Below are 15237 nucleotides of genomic sequence, written 5' to 3' on the forward strand. Positions count from 1 at the left end.
ACAAAAAAAAAAAAAAAAAAAAAAAAAAAAAAAAAAAAAGATAGGGATGAAATGCGTCTTTAGGATTAGATGACTTTTACAGATAGTAGGAAAATAGAAAAGGGACTTTAAAATAATATATTTGCAAGTATATTTAATTCTCAAGTTATATTTCCAAAATGTAAATAAATAAAATAATAAATAAATAAATCCACTAGTGGTAAACATGTAAGGTTTACTCATTCTTTTACCTTTAATCAGTAATTCACATCATGATTTTCTATATACTGAATCCTCACTTCAATAGAATGGGCATTATATTCAGCCCACATGATAATCTTCACCATTGAAAATAATAAAATATAGTTCAAAATGTTTTCAGCACCTATCAATTTAGTTATAAAATATGAAAGCATTTTGCTCTACTACTATCTACAAACCCAAGTGTTTCTAGCTTTTTGTTTGTTTATTTGTTTTGAGACAGGATTTTAAGTGCAGTCCAGGGTGGCCTTAAACTCAAAATCCTACTGGAATTGCAGGACCCACCACACATGCCAAGTATTGATGGCTCTAAACATACAATTTTAAAATCCAACCTGGTCAGGCACAGTGACGCATGCCTCCAATTGCATCATTTGGGAGATGGAGACAGGAGTTCTAGGCTAGTCTTAGCTACACAGCAAATTCAAGGCCAGTTTGGGCTACAAGAGACCCTATCTCAAGGCCTGGAGGGATGGCTCAGCCGTTAAAGGCTAGGCTCACAACCAAAAATATAATAAGAGACCCTGTCTCAAAAATAAGGAAATAAATTCAACCTTGGCAAAAAAATAACTTCTTAAATTTAACACTGATAAGCTAACTAAAATATCTCCCATATTGTTTTTGTTAAGAAAACTTAACACTCAAGTAGGCCCTTTTACTCTACCCTCCAAATGTTTTACAACAATGTTCTCACATCAGTTCCTAGAAACAGAAGTCTGAAATTAAGCAGCAACTGTGGACAATCTGTCTGTGCAGTCAATTTAACTGTCTTATCATCATCCCAAAGAAGTTAAGACAGCATTGAAGCACATGGGCATCACCTGGTGTGGTAGCACACGCATCTACTACTAACACTTAGAAGGCTGTGGAAGGAGGATCACAAGTTCAATACATGTCTGTAATATAGTACACAGGAAGAGTTTTGGGGCAATGTGGTTTTAAGACCAGCATGGATTATATTATATAATGTTTAAAGCCAGCTGGGCATGCATGCCTGTCTTTGTTTCTCTGCCCCTCTCCCACCCCCACATACCACTCACATTAAATAAAATCAACTCATTATATCAACAAAACCTACCATCCGCTAAGTTATAGCAGACTTAACTTTTCTTTAAACAGCCAAAGTCCCTATGCCTTTAGTCAACAATTCAGATTAGAGGACGACTATACTTACCTCTGTTTCCCAAATTTCTTCCAGAGGGAAATCTCATGAAATGATCTCTTCCAGAAGGTCCATCTTCCATTTCTAAAGCAAATAACATTTCAAAGCAAATCAAATAAAAATATATATCAAATATATAAAATTTAAAGCCTTTTCAATGTGCCACATATAACAGAGGGATTTTATCTATTAATAAATAAATAAATAAATAAATAAATAAATAAATAAATAAATACCAAGAGCCAAGCTACCTGAGAGGCTAAGGCAGAAGGGTAACAAATTCACACCAATCTTAACTATAACGTAAGTTCTAGGCCAGTACTAGGAACTTATGAGATACTTTCTAAACACAAAATTAAATTACAGAGTTAAAATAGGACTGTGGATGCAATTCAATGGTGGAATACTTGTTTAGGATGCATGAGGCTTAGTCGAAGAAGAAAAATAACAAAGAGCCTAACTGAAAAATGAGTTGTCTAAGTAGCTCTTCGGAAGAGTACCCTATGCTCCACTAGCTTCTCGACAGGCCCACTCACCTACCTAGAGACAGCACCAGACACTGTGAGCTGGGGCCTCCTATATTAATTAGCAGTCAAGAAAATGTCCCACAGACATGCCCGCAGGCCAATATGATCGAGGCAATTCTTCAATTAAGGATCTCTTCCTAAGCAACTCCAGGCTGTGTCAAGTCAACAATAAAAACTAACCAGGACACTATATTAAGTAAAAGCAAGAGAGTATAATATGATCCCATTTCTGAAAAAATGAAAAATAGCCAGATCAAGTAGAATCGTAACAAAATGAAAATAAAGTATAGAAAGCAAGGACAGAGAAGCAAAGAAAAGCAAGTCTATGTCTCAATAAAAATAAAAATGTAATAAATATGCATCCATAAAATAAAAGTAGAATTTGATACAATTATGTCAGAATAGAGAGAGAGAGATCTAAAAAGAATCACAGTCACTATCAGTGGAGGCCAAAATTTGGGGCTAATATTTTGATTTAGTTTCTTCCTTTCTAACCATTTAAATTTTTGATAAAAATTATTTAGGTATCAGTTTACATTCACTAGACTAGAATATGCTGCAATGAGAAAATAAAACTTTCTAGGTCCAAAAAGCTCTATTTTTAATCATAAAATAGGACTAACACAATGGATCAAAAAAGGTACTTACAGAAGACAACCTGAGTACAAGTGCCAGCACCCACAGGGTGGAAGCAGAGACCCTGACTCCTGGAGCTGTCCTCTCATCTCTAATCCTGTGTTGCAGCATGTATATATGCCCCCCTAGCACAATCAATGTAATATTTTAAAGTACTTTTTTGAAAATTTGAAAACTACAAAAAGGTATTTGTTATTCAGAGAGAAACAATTATTTCTCTTGTGATTTCTTTTATTTAGCCTAAGCATCCACAGATTAATGAGCTATGGCACTTAGTTGGTAGTCATTTCAATCTAACTTTTTAAAAATTCTATGACAACAGAGTACTATGTTCTATGATATAGGCCTGCCTATTTCATTCCTTTACTGAAACTATCTCTGAGAACCAGGTTTACACTGGGAAAATATCAGGAAGTATACATTTACACATCTATCTTTTATACTTTTAAAAGATCTCAGCATTCATATGGAGGAAGGAAAATGAGTCTTGTTTTGTTTGTTTCAGGCAGATAATAATCCCATATGCTTTTGAAAATTGGATTCTATATTAAACCAATACATTTAAATGTTTGTGAAAGAAGTGCCTTGACAACAGCCAAGGTTTTCATAAGCTCTAGCCAACAGATTTACTTTGAACATATGAATTAAACTTGCTTTAACCTCACAGACTGAGTCTCGTACTCCCTCACTTTTCTACAAACTACCTTGGCAGTTTTGTTTTCCTTCACTGTATGCCAGGTTCCAGTGAGCAAACAGTTCTCTTGACTATAAAATGCTTTGACCTCATCCTCTAATTTTTAACAGGAGAAATTATAAACTGATTTTCCCCTAGGCCTTGCATTTGTCTGCCTTAAAATGAGCAGTAACTCAAATGCATAGACAACGACTTGGACTCACTGGAAGTACAGTAGTGTGGTTGCCAGGGGCTGGAAACAGGAGGAGTGAGGAGCTATTATTTTAATGGGAGCAGAATTTCAGTTTGCAAAGATGAAACTTATCAAGGTAGATGGTTGATGTAGCAATGCAAGTGTGTTTAATGCCAGTCTACTGCACACTTAAAAATGGTCAGGACAAATAAAATTCAAAATAAAACAAAACAAATCAAAACAAAAAACACTGAGTCTTGGGGTTGGCACAATGGCTCAGCAGTTAAGAGCATTTACTGCTCTTTGCAGAGAAGCCATGTTTGGTTCCTGGCACACACAAGATAGCTAACAACAATCTCTAACTCCAGTTCCAGAGAATCTATCACTTTCTTCTATCCTCTTCAGGCACCAGGTATGTCCATGGTGCACTTACACATATGCTGGCAAAACACCCATGTACATAAATAATAAATCTTTTTAATGGCAAATATTAAGGCTGGCAAGATGATTCAACAACTGGAAGTTCTTGCTGTACAGGCCTAATCATCTGTGTTCAATTCCCTCAAGGTTTGAACTCCTAAAAGTGGAGGGATAATCAACTCCACAAAGTTGTCTTTTGGTCTCTACACACATGTCATAGCACATACTTTATGTACACAAAAATAAAAATATTAATGGTGAAGATGGTCAATGTTATATACATGTTACCATAATAAAAAATCTTTCACTGTATATCAGCAGTCACATTTTAGCCTGTTTCAATAAAGCAAAAGACTACCGCCACGATTTAATTTCTTACCCAAGTCGTACTCTTTCTACCATGCTACCATACACATTAATTCTAGAGCGTATGGTAGTACACATGCAGGGAAGGTGGGCAGTCCAAATACAAATTCATACAGAGAAAGGAGTTAGGAGTCACAAAATAGGTTTCAATCCTTTTAAAACTTATCTCTCATTCTCTTGGGAACTTCGGTAAATTAGTTTCTGATGCCAAAGAAACTCATGCTCTTGATGGCATGACAATGTCTGGCTTAAACAGTTGGTTTTTGACCAATCATCAGAATTTGAACCTACTTTAATAATCTTACCATCTATGCTGCCCTCATATATCAGGAGACCTGACAATGCTTTAGCAACCTGAAGCCAAACATGCAACCCTCAGGCTGAAAAAGTTTTACAGCAATTCACTGAAGTAATAGTCTCTGATACTGTATTTTCTTTAGATATAAGTTTTCCTATCTAAAATATTAAATTATAATTAATCCTCACTAAAAATTTTAAAAATACTCTATACCTATCAATCTACTACTTATCCTTAAGTATTATACAAAACCCTTAACTTAAAAATAAGTCGTCTTGCCTTAACACATACCTGATGAAGCCGAAGTTCTGTTAAAAGTGTCTCCATTTGCACCAGAAGAATATTTGTCCTGTAAGACAGAAAACCAAGTTTTCAATCAACTCTGAATAAGAAGAATGTGCCATCTATTTCACAAATAAAAATTAGAGTCCCTTCTTTTTTCATGAGAAATACATTCTAAGACCCTCAGTGCCTGAAACCATGAGTAGTTTCTCAATTTATTCATATACTGTCTCTTTCTCTCTTCACCTCACTCCCTTCCCCCCTCTCTCATACACACAAAATACATGAGATACTTTTTCTTGTACATATATACCTATGATAAGGTTTATGAATTTGGTACAGTAAAAAAATAAATTATGGTAATAGACTGTAAAAAAAAAAAACTGTTCAGAAGCTAGGAAACAAGGAGGCCCCTGAGAGGAATGCATGGTTCTCCCTAAAGAGGATACAGATGAGATGTCTTGGGTAAACTGGGTGGGGGGAGAGGACAGGGGATGGGGGCAATCAGGATTCTTGGGAGGCCGACAGAGAGACAGAGTAATGAAAGAGATATCTTGACAGAGTGGGCCATTATGGGGTTAGGGAGAAACCTGGTGCCAGGAAACTCCGAGGAATCCACAAGGGTGACCCCAGCTAAGATTCCTAGCAATAGTGAAGAGGGTGCCTGAACTGGCCTTCCCCTGCAGTTGTAGATTGCCGACTACCCTAATTGTCATCATAGAGCCTTCATCCAGTACCTGATGGAAGCAGCTGCAGAGATCCCCAGCCAGTACTGGGCTGAGCTTTGGAAGTCCAGTTGAAGAGAGGGAGGAGGGATTATATGAGCATGGAGGGTTCAAGATCATGAACAGACAGCTGACCTGAGCTTGTGAGAGCTCATGGACTCTGGACGGACACCTAGGAATCTGGCATGGGACCAACCTAGGCCCTCTGCACCTGGGTGACAGTTGTGTATCTTGGTCTTCCATGGGGTCCTAGCAGTGGGACCAGGACCTGTCCCTGATGCATGAACTGGCTCTTTGGAACCTATTCCTTGTAGCAAGATGCCTTGTTCAGGTCTTGATGCAGGGGGAGGAACTTGATCCTGCCTCATCTTGATGGTCTGCTTATTCCCAAGGGAGACCTTACCCTTTCTGAATGGAGGTGGAGGAAGAGTGGATGAAGGCAGTGGATGAAGGGTTGGTATGATATGAAGAAAAAAATCTTATTGCTCTCTATTCACCACTTGTGCTGTGACATGATTTAATGAGATAGAGTGAGGTGAGTGAATTATAATGTAAGATTAAGCTACTAGTGACTTTATGACAATATGTCAGGGGAACGAGCTGCTCCAAGTGATCATGGATCATAGATCCATAATGTCAGACAGGTAGTGTATACAGCATGGATACACCAGACAAAGGGAGGACTCACTTTCTGGGCAAGACAAAGGGGGATGATGAGAGGTTTTAACATGCTACTCAGGATGACATGCAATTTGAAACACCAATTATTTACTTCTGAAATTTCCCACTTAACATTTTTACACCACAGTTATCTACTGGTAACTGAAATCATGAAGAGCAAAACTGCAGAAAAAGACACTACTATCAGGTGGTGGCGGCACACTCCTTTAATCCCAGCACTTGGGAGGCAGAGGGAGGTGGATCTCTGTGAGTTTGAGGCCAGCCTGGTCTACAGAGCGAGTTCCCAAGTTCCCGAACAGGCTCCAAAGTTACACAGAGAAATCCTGTCTCGAAAATTGAAAGGAAGGGAGGGAGGGGAGGAAGGAGGGCAGACAAGAAGACACTATTTTATAACTGCATGCAAAACACTGGCTAATATATGAAATTATCACTTAAAATTATTAAATAATAAAGTACAGCCATGGCCAAATCTGATGGGCTACCCATTTCTATAAACGATTTTATTGGAGCACAGTGCTTCACTAACCTATGAATATATCAGCAGCTGCAATAGCCAAGCTGTGGCTGAGACTAAAACCTACAATGTCTAAATCATTCACTGTCTAGCTGCTGACCCACATACCTGCAAAGTATAAACTGTTATTAAGTAAATAAACCAAAGAAAACACACAATACTGTTTGCAGAGTTCAGTATTTCACACTACACTCACCAATGCTACAGGCTAAAGTAGAACACAGGACACTATCAGAAGGCAGCTTCACAGTAAAGATACATAACTTAAAACTTTTACTGTGACTAGGCATGAATAGCACTCAGGATGCTAAGACAGGAAGATGATGAGATTGAGACCAGCTTGGGCTACATAGTAAGATTCTGTCTCAAAAGGTTTTAAAAAGCACTCCATTGTAAATAATTAAAATAAACTAAAATAATATATCTAAACTTAAAGAACTGATTTTAAATAATGCTCATATATGCACTGAAAACTGTATGCAGTCTGTGGCTGCATTCCAACGAAGTTGTGAATCACCAGCTAATTGGGTCAGAATATTCATGAGTAATTTTAGTTAAACTTGAGTAAGCAGTAATTCAAGATTATCAATGCTCTCACTTATTCACTGCTCCGGTTTCTAGTCTAAAAGTTCTGCTACAGATGCATGTATATTACTGTGGCAGTATTATACTAATCAGTGGACTTAGGAGATTCAACTTTTGTTACAAAAATCAATAACTAAATACCAAGTTAATCTTTGAACCTTCCAGTATTTCTTGAGGTTTCTCTGTGTTAATGACAATTTGAGTAACTTTTTCTCACCTCTAACACCTATAATGTCCTTTCATCATTAACCCACTCCTTTTTTTCTTATGTAAGCTTCTATAAGAAAAAATTTTCAGACTAAAGCTCTGGAATGCATATATATGAGCATCCAACATGAATAACTTAAGAATGAAGCAACCTATACGTACAGGTCTTACTGTAGTCAAATGGCTGCATTAAAGTCACAATCTTCCTTCAAGTAAGTTCTTTTAAGTAAGTGCCTGCCAGTGTTGGAAAGAAAGCACCACCAAGGTGGCTACCCTCAGGTAGCACTTTTCTAAAATTTCTCTCACAAAAGACACTAAAATGACTTTCAAAACTTTTATGTGGCTCAGCAATCATCCAGATATTTTCTAAAGTTGTCATTAAGAGCAAAAGCACAACAGTGTCACTGAAATATCCTAGTAAGCTGCTATAATAAAAAGCCCAAATCTATAGTTACCAAATACCAAAGCAAGAATTATCCAACCAGTCTTATCAATGGACAAGGTGCTATTTGTCAGAGGGGAAAAAAATACTTACTAGTCTAAAGTGTCTAACCAATAAGCACTAAAGTAACTGAACACTGTTTTTACAACATGATGCCTCAGCTAAGGAATTTAATATTTATGTGTTTAACTTACAAATTCCAAGGCAAATTATGAAATAGGTACATGTGTACAGTAGGTAATAATGACAGACGTCCTTTGTAATACTACGTAAGTTTGATTTTTCAGTTTTTTAAAAGGAAAACTCTTTTAGCTCTCTAATTAGCTTAAATAACCATCCTCATCTTCTCCAGGCAATGCCTCATTTAGAACATTTATCTGCAGCTGCTGCCCCTGCCATATCCTTTATTTCCTTCAAGTTACTCACAACCCAACTTCCACATTGACCTCTGACCTGAAAATGCTTTTTAATAAGAGAATATGCTATAAAACTACTTTGGGCAGGTAGTGGTGGTACACACCTTTAATCCCAACACTTGGGAGGCAGAGGCAGGCGGATCTCTGTGAGTTTGAGGCCAGCCTGGTCTACAGGAGCTAGTTCTAGGACAAATCCCAAAGCTACAGAGAAACCCTGCCTCAAAAAACCAGAACCAACCAACAAACAAAAAAAAAGTTACTACTTTGTATCTCTACCAAATGTGCAGCCTAACTTCAGAGGGCTTTTACCTCTGAATAACTTTGGTTTTTTTGAGACAGATCTATATATTATGGCATGTATTGATTATGACCTGGTAGCCCTCCTAACTCAGCTTCCCAGGTGTGTGTAAGCAAGGGCACAGTGAAACCACCAAACTGTATCACTTCCCGTGGGAAGAAAGTTTATTGTAAACATAAAACTGCTGAGTGGCTTCTCTCTCAGGTGCTAGAGAGAAAATAGCCAGAGGCATTTGGGGCAATCCAAAGTTGCCATGACTACCTCTTGGAAACAGAAAGAATAGCAAAAAGGGGTGAAAGCCTTGCCAGTTATAAAGAGAGAAGCTGTAAAGTGGAACAGCCTGGGAGTTTAAGGTAGTGGGGAGGGGGTTGTGGGCTCTGAGTGGCTCTGTTATGCATTACAGGTACTGTTAATAGGTATCTAAAAAGCCAGAAGGTTAGCGTGAGTGCTCTTCCAGAGGACCCAGGTTCAATCCCCACATGGAAGCTCATAACTGTCGGTAACTTCAGTTCTAGGTGACCCAACACCCTCACACAGAGACACATGCAGGCAAAACACCAATGTCCATTTAAAAAAGTAAATTATTTAAAATAAATAAATAATATAACACACTAAGTCAGGCAGTAGTGGCATTCACCTTTAATCCCATCATTTGGGAGGCAGAGGCAGGCAGATCTCTGTGAGTCTGAGGCTAGCATGGTCTACAGAGCAAGTTCTAGGATAGCCAAGACCTACATATAGAAATCCTATCTCAAAAGCTCTCTCTCTCTCTCATGTATGTACATACATATATATGTAATGTGTATATATATATATTTATTAAGATACTAGTGCTAAAATAAGTTTCAAGCCAAGAAATTATAAATTCAGATTATTATTTGGGATATTTGAATTCAAAGCCCACATATCAATCCAACTAAAGCAAAACACCGAGTATTTTATTTTTGTATAAAATAAGTATTATCACAAAGACAGTACTTAAAATCATAACTGACATACATATAGAATGGAAATGCTAGATGTGAGAGAACTTCTGCAAAGGATTTCTATGTGTGGGTTTTTTTTTCTGGTTTTTCAAGACAGGGTTTCTCTGTGTAGACCAGGCTGGCTTTGAACTCACAGAGACCCACCTGCCTCTGCCTCCTGAGTGCTGGGATTAAAGATGCGACACCACAGTCTGGTGTCTTATTTATAAGAATGTATCTTATAAAGTACATGCCAGTAATATAATAATAAATTATAAATGTGAATACACACACACATAAAACTGACCCCAAAGCATTTTTGAGTTACAATTTTAACCCCCAATGCCATTCAGAAAAAACAATCTAATATTTTAGTCTAATATATTCCCATTGAGTGCCTTACTTTCCAATCAAATCATTACTTTCAATTTTTCTACACAAGTTATCTTTCAAGACTTTCCAACACATTTGTACAAGTTTGTGTTCACCTGAAAGTTCTAAAGCACTAAGATTTGAATGACACTGGCAGTATTACCATACTTTTGTTTGTCATTATCAAATTACTATATAGATGTTATCCAATTTGAAGACCAGCCTGGCTTTCGCTTTCTCCATTAAATAGTTAAGAAAGATTACATGCAGATAAATACTAAACAGACTAGAATAATTTAGAACTTCCTCACCAATTTGATTTTAAACTAATAAAAACCCACAACATTTAATGACTCTACACTGTAAGTTTTATTACCTTTTCAAATACAGGAACATAGGAAGACACTTGAGGTTTGAGAATTTCTGCTTCCCAATCTTCATCTCCCATGGTAGCTACAGGTTCCTTTAAAAAAAAATTTAAATGTACTTTTGGCTATGGTCACATCAGAATTGTTCATTTTTAATTATGAGGCTGTGGTTTAGGAATAAGACACAGTAAGTGAAGCACAAGACAGTGGGGTTGGCCACCACTACTACAAAATAATACATGTAAATTATTTTTCCCCTATGCATCTTAGAACTACCTGACTAATGTGACCACCCTCCCCCAAAAGCTTTTCTTGCCTATAAGGTGGTATTTATAGGCAGCATTTTTATCTTTCAAAGCTAGGTGAATCATTCACGCAATTCCCGTGTCCCCAGCAACGCCTAGGTTTGGCCAAAATCTTTGTTCTCCCTCAAGGGATTCCCAAAGGGCTTGCTGTAGATGAGGTGGACAGGTAGTGTCTGAGACATTCAAGATATTTCCCTTTGCGTCCCCTCCGAGATAACTCGGGACTGTCGTAAGGTGCGCCCCGCTCTCTTCGACACAGGGCGTCGAGCTTCCCCGGGGGCGTTCAAACACCGTTTCTTCTGAAAAATGGCCGCTTGGGCACCGAGCAGAAGGTTCCTCAGGCCTCCCCCCCCTGCAGGCCCCAGGTATTCACACCCGCTCCGAGCTCTCAGCAAGGAGCCGCTGGTCCGAAGGGGAAGGCCTCAGAGGCCGGCCTCACAGCCCACGGAGGCCCCCGTGCCGAGCCCCTGGCTCCAGCCCGGACCCCCACAGCCCCCCGGGCACGGCTAGGGCGGCCATGGCCGAGGGCCGAGCCAGACGAAGCCCACCAGCTCACTCACCTCTCCGCTCCAGGCTTCCTGGGCTCCTCGCGGCTGCCGACGCAACTTAAACGGCTGCACGTGCGGACGCCTGGACGTCGACTGCGTCAAGTGCGTGGGCCGACAACAAATAGCACCAGGCGACGGGGCCGCCAGCCAATCAGCGCCCGCGCCACGCGGGTTCCCGCCCCCACCGAGGGGCCTTGCACGTTCTCTGCCTTTGATGAGGCCGAGGCAGGGCTCTGCGGCCTGGTAGGCCTGGAGACGCAGGTTGCCCTAGGGCCTGTACCCCGCTGCGTCCTTCCTGGCTCCATCCGCTCCATTTTTATCATAAAGAAAAAAGAAAAAGAAAAAAAAAAACTAAAAATTGTATCTCCTTGCCCTTTAGGTCTCCTCTTCCTGGCCTGGCCCTCCTGATTCTAAATGTCTGACGTGCTCTCTATATTTGACAAATACACGCCCCACTCCTCTACTAAAACCGAGTGGAAGCAATGCTTTTCTTTGTCCTCCCCATTAAAAAAAAAAAAAGATTTGGATGAGATTGAGAGTTGTAACGAAAGCCGGTCTGTAGGAAGAAAACAGTCCCTCGAGCAGAAAAGAGGAAGAAATGCTTGTTTGCCAAAGTCTAGATTTGTGGTTCATGTATTCACATCCATGAGGGCACTTGCCAGGGGCACTTAGTATTTAAAGCGCTCATTAACTACACATTCTAATTCTGTTCATTCCTAACCTCTTTAAAAGGAAAATCTTTCCATGCTTTTCCCAATTCTCCCAGAAAGCTTAACAATGAAATGTATGTAAAACACAGTTCTCAGGGGTTTGTTGTTGTTGTTGTTGTTTTTGGCGTGTGTGTGTGTGTGTGTGTGTGTGTGTGTGTGTGTGTGTGTGTTTTATCATTTTCCTTTCTCTGAAGCTTTGAAGAAATTTCTAAATATCTGTCAGGTACAATACAAGATGATAGATGTAAAAGAGAGGCACTCCAGCTTGAGCTGGCTTTAAAGTTTTCTAGCAACACGTTTGTATCAGCACCAAACATGTTAGAACCATGCAGGATCCCAAAAGGGAAGTGCAAGGGGTACAGTATCTTCCAGAAATCATGTCAGCAAAACATGATAAAGAGTTTGATGGGCAGCCAGGCGATGGTGGCGCACGCCTTTAATCCCAGCACTCGGGAGGCAGAGGCAGGCGGATCTCTGTGAGTTCGAGACCAGCCTGGTCTACAAGAGCTAGTTCCAGGACAGGCTCCAAAGCCACAGAGAAACCCTGTCTCAAAANAAAAAAAAAAAAAAAAAAAAAAAAAAAAAAAAAAAAAAAAAAAAAAAAAAAAAAAAAAAAAAAAAAACAAAAAAAGGTTTGATGGGCAGGCTGTCCATACAAGCAAGGCTCTAAAAGATAAAATTTCTAGCCGTGTGTGGTAATACGTGGTTAGAATTCCACTGCATGAGAGAGTAAATTAGGGGTTCCTCTAGGCCAAGAGTTATCTGGGCTATGTAGTGAGTTCTAGGTCATCCTGGGCTACGGAGTGTAATGTTTACCAGATTCATGGAGATGAGAGCACACAATGTCATGAAAACAGGAGATACAGTCCTCTGGAAAACCTGGAACCTGACTGGGGTGTGGCTGCATCAATCTCAGGTTCCTTTCAGATCTCCAGTAACCTGACTGTTTGCCCTTTAATGTTGTCTCAGAGTTATCATGAGTGTATTTCATCCTCTTCATTTTTACTCTTCTGTTATTTTCAAATAGCCTGCCTTGGAGTTCACCCATTCTTCCTTCTGTTTGGTTTACTCTGTTATCAAGGCTTTCTTAATGCATTTTCATTTTGTTTAGTGCAACTTTAGGATCAAAGATTTCATTTTTTTAAAAATTGCCTCCACATCTCTCTCAATGTTACCTATTAAAGTATTGGTTTGTTTGCTTTTAATTATCTGTGGCAATTTGGATGGGAAATGTTCCCCCAGAGACCCAGCTATTTGAACACTTGGAGCCTAATTGGTTGTGCTGTTTAGGGAGGTTTATGGAATGCAGCCTTATGTTAGTCGGGGGTGGACTTTGAGAATGCATAGCTTCACCCGACTCCCAGTTCACACTTTCTGTTTCATGCTTTCCGTTGAGGGTGTGAGCTCTCAGCCGCCTGCTCCAGCCATTACACCTGCTGCTTGCCACCATGCTTCCTTACCATGATGGACTCTTATCACTCTGAAACCATAAGCCAAACTAAACTCCTTCTTCCATAAGTCAGCTTTGGGGTCATGGTGTTTTATGGCAGCAACAGAAAAGTAATAATACATTTCTCTGGTTATTATCTGGACAGACTCTGATGTTTTATTTTACTGATAGATGAGGCCCACAGTTGTTGAAATAGGAGCGGCGGCGGGGCTGCGTCCCCAACACCCCGGCCGCTTGGCTAGCTTATGCCCGAAATAACAACACACAAACTGTATTCATTTAAGAACTGCTTGGCCCATGAACTCTAGCCCTTACAGGCTAATTCTTGCACCTGGACTAGCCCATTTCTAATGATGTGTGTAAGCACCCCAAGGTGCGCTTACCGGGAAGGGTCTAGCCTCTGTCCATCATGGTGTCTCTGCTCCAGAGAGCAGAGCTGTCCGGTCTCTCCGGGAGCAGAGCAGAGTCTGACCTCACTTCCTCTTCCGCCCAGAATTCTATTCTGTTTACTCCTCCCATCTATGTTCTAAGCTGAGGCCAAGCAGTTGGTTTATTATAACTTAACCAATGAAATCAACAGATTGATATATGACACTCCCACATCACACAGTTCCTTGAACATCCTTGATATTGATTGATATATGACATAATCTGAGGAAAGGATTGGGTATTTATCCCAGTCTTCATAATTTGGCGTGTTTTACAGGTTTTGTTTGATTTCAGAAATTCAAGCCAGCATGCTTATTTTTTCAGCCTATAGTTCTATCACTAGATGGCACCAAAGTTCAAGTTGCCTGTTGCATTACTAGAAAGCAATTCAAGTTTGGGGTTAGCCTAACCTCTCAGCTGGTGAGTTTTTTAGACTCAGTTAGGGAGCTCTTACAAAGGTAGCTCATCCACACAAACCTTTTCCTGGGGCTTGCATGGGCTTATAATGAGCCTTCCAAAGCCGTCAGCCTGTGGTCATGAACTGTAGAATTCTGTGAAGCTCTAGAGAGAATCACCCGAGGGACAAGCCCTGGGTTGGTAGTCCACTACTGTGCTCCCAGGCACAGTACTCCAGAACTGTAGCTATAAATGCCACCATGCTGAGCCCACAATACTCCAGGACCAACAGAGCCCTGAGGAGAGAGAGAGAGGAGAGACAAAGTCCTGTACTCAATAGGCTGCTGAATGCTCTTGGGAACTCAGCCCCAACTGAAGCAGGAGCTTGCTAGACTAGGACAGCAAGTCTTCCCTGGTGCTGGAACTCTTCAGAAACCCTACCTCCATGCAGGACTCGAGATGGGGACTGTTGGGTTCTGCTTGCCCAGTGTTGAGTTTCAGAAGCCCAGCATTAAGTCCTAAGACAGAACCCTGTGTTTTTACCCCACCCACCCTGATGAATAGTCTGAGTACATGTGGTGATACCCAAGCTTTGGACGGTGTTGAGGAGAGCAGTCCTTTGGCCATCCAAGGCGACATTAACCCATGTCATAGCTAGATTTCACAGGTATGGTGTACTACATAGATTCAGCGTATATCCAGGACCATGCCAGACCTGACAGTAAGGCAAGTCTGTGCCACCAGTCAAGGTCTTGAGCTCCATCTGTGAATACTGGCCCAGGATACTTGTGCAGCTGAAGGTTGGGAATCGGTGGTGGCAACAGTCCCTTAGGGCAGTGGTTCTCAACCTTCCTAATGACCCTTTAATAGAGCTCTTTACGTTGTGGTGCTCCCAACCATGAAAATATTCTCATTGCTACTTCATAATTGTAATTTTGCCATACATCATTATGAACCTGGACTTTGTTTGAAATATGGTTTTAGGGGATTAAATTTAAGTCTCTGCACTTGAAACAGTATAAACCTATC

General features: G+C 40.1%; 1 protein-coding gene across 3 annotated transcripts in view; it reads right to left on the reverse strand.

Moving 5' to 3' along the window:
* Ddx4 (DEAD-box helicase 4) overlaps nt 1-13975 on the reverse strand; it is a 53891-nt gene extending 39916 nt beyond the window's left edge. For all 3 annotated transcript variants that reach the window (XM_050152853.1, XM_050152854.1, XM_050152852.1), the window contains exons 1-5: nt 13767-13975; nt 11236-11531; nt 10379-10465; nt 4807-4864; nt 1415-1486 (exon numbers count right to left, since the gene is read on the reverse strand). In XM_050152853.1, the coding sequence (XP_050008810.1) occupies nt 1415-1486; nt 4807-4864; nt 10379-10450 (202 nt within the window). In that variant the 5' untranslated portion in view covers nt 10451-10465; nt 11236-11531; nt 13767-13975. The remainder of the gene's footprint in view (nt 1-1414; nt 1487-4806; nt 4865-10378; nt 10466-11235; nt 11532-13766) is intronic.
* Nucleotides 13976-15237: the final 1262 nt, after the last annotated feature.

This window comes from Alexandromys fortis, unplaced genomic scaffold (genome assembly GCF_014885135.2).
Source record: "Alexandromys fortis isolate MF-2015 unplaced genomic scaffold, M_Fortis_MF-2015_v1.1 scaffold_73, whole genome shotgun sequence".
Classification (NCBI taxonomy): domain Eukaryota; kingdom Metazoa; phylum Chordata; class Mammalia; order Rodentia; family Cricetidae; genus Alexandromys; species Alexandromys fortis.